General features: G+C 45.4%; 1 protein-coding gene across 2 annotated transcripts in view; it reads left to right on the top strand.

Moving 5' to 3' along the window:
• Nucleotides 1–12,364, top strand: part of ST3GAL1 (ST3 beta-galactoside alpha-2,3-sialyltransferase 1) — a 121,247-nt gene that overhangs the window by 85,219 nt on the left and 23,664 nt on the right. Inside the window, exons 1-2 of one of the 2 annotated variants that reach the window (XM_025202081.1) lie at nt 1,546–1,722; nt 1,826–2,622. In XM_025202081.1, coding sequence (XP_025057866.1) covers nt 2,320–2,622 — 303 coding nt within the window. In that variant the 5' untranslated portion in view covers nt 1,546–1,722; nt 1,826–2,319. Of the gene's footprint in view, nt 1–1,545; nt 1,723–1,825; nt 2,623–12,364 lie in introns of those variants that run through there. The other variant, XM_025202080.1, reaches the window with a different exon arrangement.

Here is a 12,364-nt window from a genome sequence, read left to right as displayed (position 1 = left end):
GAAAGCTTCCCGCTGGAAGCAGGAGTGAGAAAGGGGCTGTTTGCCCGACTACGCAGCCTGTTGATTGGGCAGCAGGGAAGTGGAGTCCGTTCGCATGAAGAGCTCAGGGGTTTGGCGAGGAGGCGGGATTGAAAAGCGGGCAAAAGGTGCTGTCTGCCATCCGTCTGCTGTTCTGTCCGTACAGTGCACACTGTGGTAGTGGGTACTTTGGGGCATCCTCCAAACCCACAGCTGCTAGGATATAGAGTGGGAGGCAGTAGAGTCTGTACGGTCATGTTAATGTGAAGGACAACACAGGTCCTGGCACTTTTGCCCTTACAACAGGCAAACCAAATCTGCTTTGCCCAAGAGGTGCACGCTGCCCAGGAACATTTGTCAGGCTCTGACTCCCTGTAAGTGACTTTGTCGAGTCCCAGACATGGCCTTACGAACAGGAATTAATTGAACCACGCAACCCACCTTGGAGGCCTCTAGGTTTCGTCCTCCCACATCTGACAGATGCAAGCACAGAGGCTCTAGAGGGGTCGGGGGGCAACATTTTCCAAAGCCAGCCCTGATTTTAGGGGCCTTTTTTACAAAGGTACTGAGTTCTCTTAACTTCACGGGAAGTTACTCAGCACACCTGAAAACTAGGCCTTGTATTGTCCCATCCTGGCTCCCCCAACTTGGCCATCACTTTTAAAAGCATTTTGGCCTCAGCTATTTGCCCATGGGCACAAGGAACCAGGAGACGAACTTGGGAGCCCTGACTCCCTGACCTGGGCTTTACGCTTGACTCTGCTCATCTCACGGCCTTGTGTTGTGAAATACACTGGACTCCCATAACCATGGACCTGTTAGACACATGCCGAGCTAGTTTAAAATTGAAATGCCAATGTAACATTAAAGGGTTTAGAAGGAACTCCCTTTCCATGTTTTAATTTTTTTTAAAATAACAAACTTCCCCCACTTTATTTTAAATTGTTCAGTGTATTAAATAATTCATTATTTGTTCCATTTTTATAGAAAATGTTATTTTAAAGTGGCGCTTTCACACACACGTTCACATTCCAATAATGCAAACTGTATTTATCACCCCAAAATTGTCTGCTTTTTTCAGTAAAAAGGTTTGAAAAATGATCAATGCTGTGCTGGCTTCTTACAAATACGGAGGAAACATCGAGCATTCAGGCAGTTGAAGAAAGCTACGGGTCTCTCTCAGTCTCTAGGGCAGAAAACAAATTAGGCATCAACTGGGGGCTTTGCCCTATTAAACTCTTGAGGCCAGGGGCGGTGGTGGTAGAAGGAGCTTCTTCCCGAGCTCCTTACCCCGTGCATCGGCATAGGGCAACTTCTTGCTTGACTTCCCCCTTCCCTGTTCTGACAGCCTTGATCCTGCTTGCAGCTCTGTTAATCGTAAGGCCGGCCGTCACCCTGAGAACATGTCATTGGGAGGAGTGGGTGCATGTCTGTCTGTCTGACTCTCCCTCCGCCAGCCCCTTTGCCCTCTGCTTCCCTCCGCTACTAGTTATAAATACTCGGTGAAGCTAGTGGCCGTCAAGGTCAGTTGAAGGTGTTGAGCTGATTTAGCACGGTGTCTGCACACTGTGATCAAAAAGGGCCAAGATGCCTTAGCTACATACCGCTAAATCAACGGACAGAGATTCAGCTTTTATAGGCTGACGTTTCCTCCCTTTGGAAAGGCCACCGTGAAATTTCTCACTGTGCAAAGTCCTGGAAGCTGTATCTGCTTTTATTTCCGGGGTTCTTGAGATAATCTGAAGCTGTTGGGTGGGGAAAGCAAACCACAAAAATTTATGCGTTTTCTTTTTGTGATTTTGTGCAGGTGGCAGTCAACGCTCTGCGGCTTAAAGGAATATGAAGGCGTCTCTATCGCTTGGGACAGGGGCCACGAGATGATCTAATCAACCACACACGAATGAAACCATTTTCAGGAAAAAGGAGTTTTGTCTAGCCCTTTGGCTTGCCTCGGTAAACTCAGGCTCTGATACTGATATTAATTACCTCTCGATCTGCTGGAATGGGAAAAGGAAACTGCAGTTATCAGTTTTGATTAAACGCTCCATGGGAGAAACCGTAATGGTGTGAAGAGAGATTTGGGACAATTTTGAACCAGTCAAAAAAAAAATCCATTTTTTTTTTTCTTTTTTGACGCTTGTGGGCAAAATTAAAACTTGTCCCTTCACGAGAGAGGTAACTGAACTTCAGTGCTCGGCCTGAACACCTTCTGATAATAAAACTCCTTCTTTGCCTTAACCTGGGTTACTGTGTCACACCTTGCCGGCCAGACCAAGGAGCCCCCCAGGGAAAACCATCACCATGAGGAGGCGGCATCTGAAAATGTTCTCATTCCTCTTCGTGTTCATAGCGGCGATGTCGTTCTTCCTGAACTACAATCACTATGAGGCCATGGTCACCTGGGCCCCCCAGCAGATTGTTATGCAGTTTTCGGAGCAGTTCAAAAAACTGATGAAACACCCCAGGAGACCCTGCAGCTGCAAGGCATGTGTGTCTGAGCTGGGACTTTCCTTGTGGTTTGATGAGAGGTTTAATCAAACTATGCAACCTCTCTTGACCACCCAAAACGCCTTGATTTCTCAAGACAGCTACAGGTGGTGGCTGGTAAGTAGGGAGCTGGGCAAGCGCCGGTGTTGTTATTGTACCATAATCGTTATTTGTTTGTATTGCGGTAATAATTAGAGGCCTCTGCCTGATAACAGGGCCAAGGCACCGAACGGTAGTGAGAGAGAGTTCCCACTGAAAGAGCTTGCAGTCTAAATAGGCAAGATGATCAAAGAGGAGAAAAAGTCGGTGTTATTGCTCCTGTCTTTCCGATATGCACACGCTGATATGCCCAAAGACACAAAGGTCTGTGGCAGAGCTGAGACCTGAACATGAATCTCTCAGATCTTAATACAATCCCGAAACTACAAAATTCTTCTTAAAATCATGAACTTGTTTTGTGCCTATTCCTTTTTTATAGCTTATATTTGTAATAATGCTTATCTTACATACACTATTTAAAAGCAGCCAAGGCATCGTGTGAGTATTAATGTTCTCCTTGGATAATTTTAAGGTGGGGACTAAATAAAAAGAAAAAAAAAATGTTGCAGAATGGCTTGTGGAACTCCCTGCCATAAGGTACTACAGGGATTCAGAACTTAACAGGGTTAAATATATTAAAAATGCCATGTGGATAAGAATAAGCAGTGTTTTATTGGCTAATATAATCCAAGGGTGGCCAACCAGAGGCATGCATGTCACTAATGGCACAGGCCGCCTCCGTATGTGTGACACATGGCAAATTAGGGAGGGGACAAGCAGCACAATGGCAGGTCAGGCAGGAAGCAGAAAGCAGAGCAGCAGATGGGGTAGGGAGCACAGGGAATGAGAGAAGAAGCAAAACAGCAGATCAGGCAGTTTAGGTATAAACATTGCATTAGCAGGGACCTGATTACTACTGGCTCTCCCCGCTGCAGGGCTGAGTGTCACGAGGATGCAGAGCTGATTGGGGCGCAGCCCGGTGGTGGGAGGTGGGGAGAACCAGGGCTGTGCTCCCCGCCGGGCTGATCTCCCCGGGGCTGCGGAGCCACTCGGAGCGCAGCCCTGGCTCTGCCCGCCTCCCACCACCAGGCTGCTTCGAAACTTGAAACATTTCAAAACTTTCAAAACATTTCGAGTGCCCTCATTTCATTTCAAAGCTGTCTCGAAGTTTTTTGTTTCGTTTCGATTTTGCTGTTTCGAGCTCAAAATGCATCAAAACAGCTTCGAAACGAAACACTCGGTGGAATTTCACACAGCCCTACTGATTACAGGTTCAATCCTGTGAGATGATGAGCACCTCCAACTCCTACTGATCTCTGCACTAAGGTGGATACTTGCTACCTCTCAGGAGGTACTCAGCAGCTGACAGAATTGTCCTATGATGGCGTACTGTTTTCAGAGCTAAACCCTTAAGGCTCGGTGGAGGATGTCCTTTATGGAGAGCCATGTAACATCCACCCTGAAAAAAGAGCTTTTTAAGCTGTGACCTGGTAGAGGAAGTGTCTTTGTTAGAGGGGACCCCCCTGTATGTAATGTAGGATTGTAATAACACCAAGTTTGTCTTGCTGTACTTGGGGAGTTCAAGGAAGCAGAATTTAGTAGTCATCCTGGAACCTGGCTCCTATAGTGATTGTGAAAGCCCATACTTTTATAAAAAATGTCTTGGGATCTTTAATAGAGCCATGTCAATAATCTTCTGTGTAGTGGTCACACTGGGAGTGGGGAGATTAGTTCAGGTCAACCTGAAACAGAAACCTTGGAGAGGGATGGGTAGAAGAAAGAAGAAATCATAGAAATAAAGGGCTGGAAGGGACCTTGAAAGACCATCAAGTCCAACCCCCTGCTCTGGGCAGGAATACTGCTGAGATCAAATGATCCCAGCAAGGTGTCCATCCAATCTCCTCTTGAAGACTTCCAAGGTTGGAGACTGCACCGCCTCTTTGGGAAGTCTAGTCCAGATTCTGGTCACCCTTACTGTAAAGAAGTTCTTCCTTACATCCAACCTGAAACCATCCTCTAACACTTTATGGCCATGGCTTCTTGTCCTCCTGTGGGGTGCCCTAGTGAACAATTTTTCTCCCAGATCCTGATATTCACCCCTTACATACTTATAGACCGCCACCAAGTCCCCCTCAGTCTTCTCTTCCCCAGGCTGAAGAGTCCCAGGTCCCTTGGTCTTTCCTCATAAGGTTTGTCCTCCAGGCCCTTCATCATTCCTGTGGTCCTTCTCTGGACCCTTTCAAGATCCTCCACATCTTTTTTGAAGTGTGGCACTCAGAACTGGACACAGTACTCCAGCTGGGGTCTCACCAACGCTGAGTGGAGAGGAGGTTCATGAAATGAAAATGATAACAATAATCATTTTGAGCCAGCCAAAAAAAGCCAAAAATGAACATTTTCAAATAATGCAACCCCTTCAAAATGTTCCATACTGTTTTTGTTTTATTTTGTATTTTAACGACCTAGGTGAATTGCAAGATGTATACAACACTTCAACATGAAAAGTCAAAGTATCTTGTTTGAAAATGTCAACACAAGGCATTTTTACTTTTCCAATTTTCTCCCCAATTTTTTAAAGCCAAATGCAACTTGCATTTGGAGAAAATTTTGGTCATCTCAACACTTCTTTTTTTGGCTAATGTACTGTCAGACAAAAATATTTGGCCTAAGTCTAATTTTTAATAACCAGAAAAATCCAGGTCTCCATTTTTATGTCTCGTCTGAAACACAGCTCTGTTTAACTGAGGACAGGACTTGGTTCTTATGTTAATGGATTTTTTGATAGCCTCTTAAATCTATGCTGATCTTGAAAGTGATTGTAAAATTTCTTGACAGCCCGAGAGGGAGCATTACAGCTTAAGGCAATGGCCGAATTTAATTGGCACTTGTTGTACCAACTTACTTATTTCTGACTTTTTTAATATAATAGTGCTAGAAAAAATGGCTACTGAAGTGCTCCTGCTTTGATAGTAGCTTTTTTCAGTTCTTTTTTGGAGAACAGAGACTGCAAAGTAGCAAGTTGGGCTGGGTTCCTGTCTTATTGGTACTGTAATTTAGATGCCATTGTGACTGCAGTGGAGATATTATCTATCTGTGAAACTGTGAAACTATAACTTATTGCTGGTCAACACAAATGAGGTGTTTGGTACCGTGCTAGATGCAAAGATAGCCGTCATCCCGAGGAACCTGCAGTCGGAAGGCCCAACGCTTCCACCATTGCTCTAATGTGTAATGTGTTATTAGGAAGTAAGGGTTGTTTGTATAAGTAAGCACTGCGTCATGAGACCTGCCGATTTTTGTCTTAAAACCAAGACTGTTTTAGGAAAACATTGACAAACATTTGAGGTGAAAGGACCAAGGAAGAATGTTAAACCAGCCCTTTTTTACCCAGCAAAGAAGTAGTTCTGTGAAGTGATCACACAGCAAACTTTATTAAACTGCTGCAGACACGAAGATGGCTAACAAATAAATGAGAATGTAATACAGATAATGCATAATACAGATATACCTAGATGTATTTACAATCAATTATAAAACTAGAAGCAGTTATAAATTATGAACTAAACAGACTTACAACTGTATATAATCTAAACCCCCAAATCCTAAGAGTCCTGATAGGTGGCCAACCTGCCAAGAGGATCTTGCCCAAAACAGAGACTAAGTTCTAAGAGGCACAGGATCCTCCGAACATCTGCAGGTGGGAACTTCAACACAGAATGCAAAAGGAACACATTTTGGATCGCCGGCCCTCTTTTTATCCTTCTTCATAGTAAAGTCTTACAAAATGACCTTAGAAACCTGGACAAATATGATAATAAAAAGAGATCATTACGTCATCCTATTAATGAAGATGGTATATACCAACCAAAATCCCTTTATCAAGATTAGATGTTCTGAGACTAGCTAGTTTTCCGAGAAGTATTTCACACCGAGAAACCTAGTTCCATTTTTCTCACGTTGCTTTTTCTTAAATTAACTTATGCTAATGTAACAGTTAGCCTCCTAAGGCCTACTAAAACACTATAGTATGGATAACTTAGTCAAACGTATTCTAAAGGTCTACAGCAGGAGACAGGCTTTCTTCACCCTTTCCCAGGCATGTGAAACACGACGATTTAATCTGTGTCTTTGTTTAAAGCAATTTGGCATTTTTGAATGCCCTGTTACTTTCTTTACATTGCTTTCATCTAAGCAAGCTGACAAGGCAATCCTCCGTACTAAAAAACGTGCAGTCATATCCCACACACAGCTCTACGGTCCATTGCAGAAAATGCACTGCACTTACTGTAACTCAGGTTAAAAATCCACCCTTATTTCTCAAAAAGGTATTTTGGGGCTTTCTGTGCTGTGAATCTTTTCTCATGTTATCCCCAAGGGGCACCTGTACACATCACAAGGTTTAATCCTAATTAAATAGGTTTATAACATTTAAAAGGAGTGCAAGAGCCTTTGTGTTTGAAAGTTGGCAGGTCCTGTTGTGTGATGCACTGTTTTTCTGTTTATATCTGCCTCCCAGCCCCCTTCTTTGGCTGACTTACTTGTAATGGTATTTTCTCTGTTACAGAAATGCTAGGTATGCTTCCACTGTATGAGTTAGCCTAAAGATAAGGCAGCAGTAACAGCCGGGTCCATATTTTTAGGCTGAAGCATAATTACATAGAACTAAAATCTGTGGGAAAGGCCACCATCGTCTGTCTAAAGCCTATAGGGACCCAACGTCAAAGTTAGCTTTTCTTTAAAGTGTTTTGGGGACTAGTTTTGTTTTGCTCTTGCAGGTCAGGAAACATAAAAAATTAAGAGCTCAGGCTCTGCTTTGACTTACCTTGTTGTAAACGCAGAGGGACTCCATTGAAATCAGTCTATTAAAGCTGCAATACTTCAGATCAACTTCAAAGTTCCCCTGGCAATCTTAACTGCAACACGTAGTCCATAAACTACTGCGTGACCAAGATTTTATCATGCGTTTTGTGACATTTGGTTGGGTTTTGCCACTCATCTGAAACAAAAACAACAGTTAACTAGTTCTTGGGGTTGTTGAGAAAAAACTTGAAAATAGGATCTTTTAAAGATTTGGAAACCAAAAGGGCATCAAATGCCCCCCCCCCCCCCCCCCACACACACACACACACATGCACACCCCCACACACACTGCCTTTGCCACACAAATTTATCTTAAGAAAGTACATTGTTTTACTAGATCCATGTTCATACATCATAGGAGACAGTCTGGCCCTAAAGTGTTCATAGGCAGTCCTCAGACTTAGGACACAATTGGTTCCTGAAAACCGGGTCTTACATCGAAACGTTGTAACTCGGAACCAAGTTTCCCATGGGAAACAATGTTATAAATAGGGGATTGGTTCCTGAACCAAGGCCCAATACCTTATTTTCACCAAAAATAACCCAGAATTTTGTACTCAATCAATTATAACTGAGTAATATCGCTACATTAATGTATTTATATTGTAAATAGCAATCATACTGATTTGGAAGGACTTCTTTGAGGTGGCTTTGCTGGACTTTTTGAAGGGCTCTTGGTTGGACTTTTCGAAGGGTTTTTGCTGGAGTCTTCTCAGCAGTCTTGGTTGCAGGTTTTTCTGGAGTCTCGTCTGCTTTCTTAAAGAAAGTGTCCCAGGAAGTTTGGACAGATGTTCTCCAGGGAGATGGGCGACGCAGCAGACTTGTTCACTGGCGTGGCGTGGCGTGGCATCGGGTCAAACGTGGCAAAGTCGAAACTGATATCAGAAAGGTGAAACAGGGTGTTAATTTATAAGCGTTGTGAGTGTGAACCGTTGTAACTCAAAACGTAAGTTGAGGACTGCCTGTACAGCACAGGAGGGCAATTATTTCGGGCAGAGGGCCGCTTACTGAGTTTTGGCAAACCAATGAGGGCCGCATGACGGGCAGCTCGGGGCAGATAAATATAAAATTTCTAAATATTTTAGCAGCCCCGCAGGCTGGATAGAATGGCCTGGCGGGCCGTGTTTGGCCCGCGGGTCGCATTTTGCCCATCCCTGCTGTACAGTCTAAAGCAGACAAGAGGAAGGAGGGGAAGCAGAGAGTTAGACGGTTAAAGCATCATGCCCCATATCAAACAGCACATCCAGGCCATAGCCAGGAACAGACCCCAAACTCCTGAGTGGCAGTCCAGCATTAGAGTATGCTGCTTCCCATTGAATTCAGTGGGTTCTGGATTACATTTACTGTTAATACTTAACAAATCAAACAAGGGAGGAGAACATAAGCCAGCATGTTTCTGGATTAGATTTGTAATTTGCTGTCTGATAACCTGGTAACCTACGCTCAGGTCCGGGCATTAATCTCAAAATCATTGTAAAATGATTTGCAAATTAATTTACTAAATCATTGGAAAATGATTGGATTTTTTTTTTAAAACACACAGGCGGCAAAGCAAATTTGCAAATGTAGCTGCAGCAGTCAAATTCAGCGAGAAGTGTTTGACACAGCTGCTAATTACATCACTGTGTTAATCTACAGAATTAACGGAAAGACTTACCAAGCACTTTTCCAGCACAGAACACAGTGCACACATCAGTCCTGACAGCAGCTTTGTGAGGCATATTCAAGATTATCCATAGTGTATATAGATGGAGAAATTGAGAGAGGAGCTGAAGGGAGAGTGTGAGTGTTTAATGAAGATGCTCTGGTCTGGAAGTGTGAAATCGCCATTGTGCCGTGTATCACCTCAGACCGCTGCACATGGAGGAGATCAAGGCCAGATCAGGACTGGCAGAGGCAGGAGTAGAAGTCAGGACTCTTTCAAGTTGTCCGCTCTGCTTCTTTCCTGAGCTCCGAAACAAGCACTACCTGCTCAATCCCACTCCCCACACAAGCCCAGCCAGGAGGCAGAGCAGACAGCGTGGACAGCTTGTGACTTCTGCTTTGCCACATTGCCCAGACGAGGGACAAGTGGCTTGTTTCTCCGTGGTGAGCCCAGGCATGGCATGCAGACGGTGCAGTCACGGTGGCAAGTTGCACGGGAGGCTGGTGCATTCGGTATGTGAGCCCCAAGCACCAAGTTAAAGGGCATGCCGGCAACAAGAAGTATCGTGGCACTTGTGGAGGGGATGGGAATCGGAGTGGCACTCAGGGAAGGGGAGAGGTAGAAACACCAGTCCTGGAGTAGGTGGGGGGGAGGGGAGGGGTGGTCACTGCTGGCGCCAGGTCGAGTCCTACAGGGGTACACGCCACTGAACTCAGCTCATGTAGCAAAGGGATTCAGCGACACTGGGCAGCAGAAGTGGCCAATTATGAGGGTGGGTGGCATTGTCTCATACACTGGGCTTAACCTGACGTGGTACCAAAGGTGTTGGCCAGCCACCGGCCTGAAAAGGAACAAGACACGAAGAGGAGTGTTTCCCCTGTTTCCTTTGATTGAGAGCATTTGCGCTTCAGCTGGCCTTTTTGCTTGCGTGCCTCGCAGAGCAATCAAGGAGATGGAAAGCATACGCAAATGACTCTAGGGAGATGTGATTGTAAAACCACAGATAGAGAGGGTATTTCAGACGTAGGAGATACATATCTGAGACTATTTGTAAGTCAGGTTTCTTCTGAAAACCCGAGTAGGTTTCAGGTTTGCTGTTCCTGTACACAGCTTGCCTGGAGGGTCAGCCGGATGTAGAAATCAGCACTATTTGATTCCCCCTTTCTCCTGACATGTTGGTTGGCGCAGCATTATAGCGCTGGGGGTGCCGCCGTGGAGCGTGGTGGAGCATTGACTTGGGGACCTCGGGCCTGTCAGACATTTCATCCGTGAGAACCTGACTTTTGAAATGCCTGTGATTTAGCTATGTTGAAATAGATTTCCAAGCCAAGCCAGCAAGCAGCCTTCGGTAACAATTTCCCACACATAAAGTTGAAAGTTTTAAGAGTCAGCAGGTTCTCAGCTGACTATGCCTTGCTGTTCTAACTCGGTTACGAGGACTTTCCAGAGACAGTCAGTTTTGTGCTGAGATTGAGCATGGAAATTCAGTCCAAAAAAAACAAACAAATCGCAGCGAGCGATAAGGACGTGGAAACAGAGCGTTGACAATGTTTGCAGGGTCAGGAACAGGAATGTTTCTCTATTTTAGGTTTATCTAGCCCCAGCAGCTTGCTCATACTAAGGGGGCACTGGATGCGTTTGTTCTGTAATGACATCCCCTCTAGCCTTGGTTCTTGTGAAATAAATTCCCATTTCCTGCTGGCTTCTGTAGCCGTGTTTAATCAAATCCGTTTCAGTGAAATCACTCCAGATTCATGCCAGCAGAACAGAAAGGAGAGTTTGTATATAGAGGGCCCTGTCCCCCTCTGTTTTCCAGTCAGTCTTTAACCCTTCAAAGACATAAAAAGATCATTACACCCATTGCATCCCTCTAGTTGTGCTTCAGTTCTCCTCGAGAAGACAGTGTCATTCAGTCTCTCTACTTTCAGGTGCTTAGGACGTTCTGAAAAAATTACCCAGTGGTCTAAATTCTCTCGGGTACATGATCAGCTCAAGTGTGCCTTTCTGGAGAAAGATTTGGATGTCAAAAACAAGAGATGGAGTTTTCTTAGGAACCTAAGGGCAAGTTCAAGTTTGCAGAACGAGGAGAGAAATGTCTCTGTGTGTGTTCAGATAACCCAGAACAAGCTCCTTCAGAGATGGTCGTATTCATTGTAGACGTAGAGCCTCATGCCAAGTACAGCCAAATCAATTAAAAGACTCCCATTCATTTCTGTGGGTTTGGGTTGAAGGATCTGTCCTTAAATCCTCCTGATCCGTATGAAGAAATTTGCTTTGAAAATGCATTTTGGGTTGGATTTATAAACACGTTACCAAGCTGTGCTCTCGGCACGTGCCCGCACACCCACCTGGCAGAATGAGCTGGGCAGGCGCAGTGCTAATGTCGACTACTCTGGCTTTACTCTGCATCTTGCCTTCTCCTGGGTCTTGGATGAGTCTCACCACTTACCCCCAATGGTGGAACTGGCTTCTCCACAGTGCCGCTCCGGAGAATGGCAGCCTAAAGATGGGGGGAAGTACAGAAATCGCTCATGCCACCTCCTTTCCTGCACTGAAATACCGCAGGGAATATTGAGGGTGGTCAGAGAAGGGATCTGCTTATGTTGGAGCAAAGGCACTGTCATAATGGCTCAGACCTGTGGTCCAACTAATCTGGTCTCCGGTAACGTGCAGGGCACCTGGCTGCAGAGGAAAGTATAATAAACCAGGTAGGAAATAAACTGCCCCGAGGGAGAGGTTCTTTCTGACCCTTTTAATCAGAGGCATCTTTATGACCTGAACTTGAGGGTTATGTCGCTTCATAGATCTCTGCTGTGATTAGACATATTCTTGTTATCCCTATACAAATCTAATCTCCTCTTGTTAAACTCTTGGCCTCGGGGCTTAGAATCGTGCCTCCCAAATTAAAGCGGTGAAGGTGCATCTGAGGGTGTGATGCACCACACTGCCTGCGTTCAACCTCACATGCCTGGATGGGAGCCCGTGCCACCATGAACACTCACTCTAGCGTTCAGGGCCACGTTGGTAGCAGAGCCCCTCCGTCAATCCATGGGGATCTCTGGGTCCCAGATCTCTGGGATCCAGCGTGGGGTGCTGGATCTGGCCTGCGGGCTAAGGGTTTAGTTCCCCTTTTGTAAGACAAGGCCTGTGTACTGGGCACATGAACAGAAGGAGGGGCCCTTATCCCCCTTCCCTGATTCTTGGTCGGAGCGCAGCCGGGGCTTGCTTGGAGCACAAGGTCCATGTAGTCAATGAGAGGGTGGTCGTGCAGCAGCCCCAGTCCTGCCTTGCAAAGAGGAAAGGCACAGGAAGGCC

This window comes from Alligator sinensis, unplaced genomic scaffold, assembly GCF_000455745.1.
Source record: "Alligator sinensis unplaced genomic scaffold, ASM45574v1 scaffold651_1, whole genome shotgun sequence".
Taxonomy (NCBI): Eukaryota; Metazoa; Chordata; order Crocodylia; family Alligatoridae; genus Alligator; species Alligator sinensis.
The sequence above is the reverse complement of the archived record's forward strand: the minus strand, read 5'-3'. Positions and strand labels throughout refer to the sequence as shown.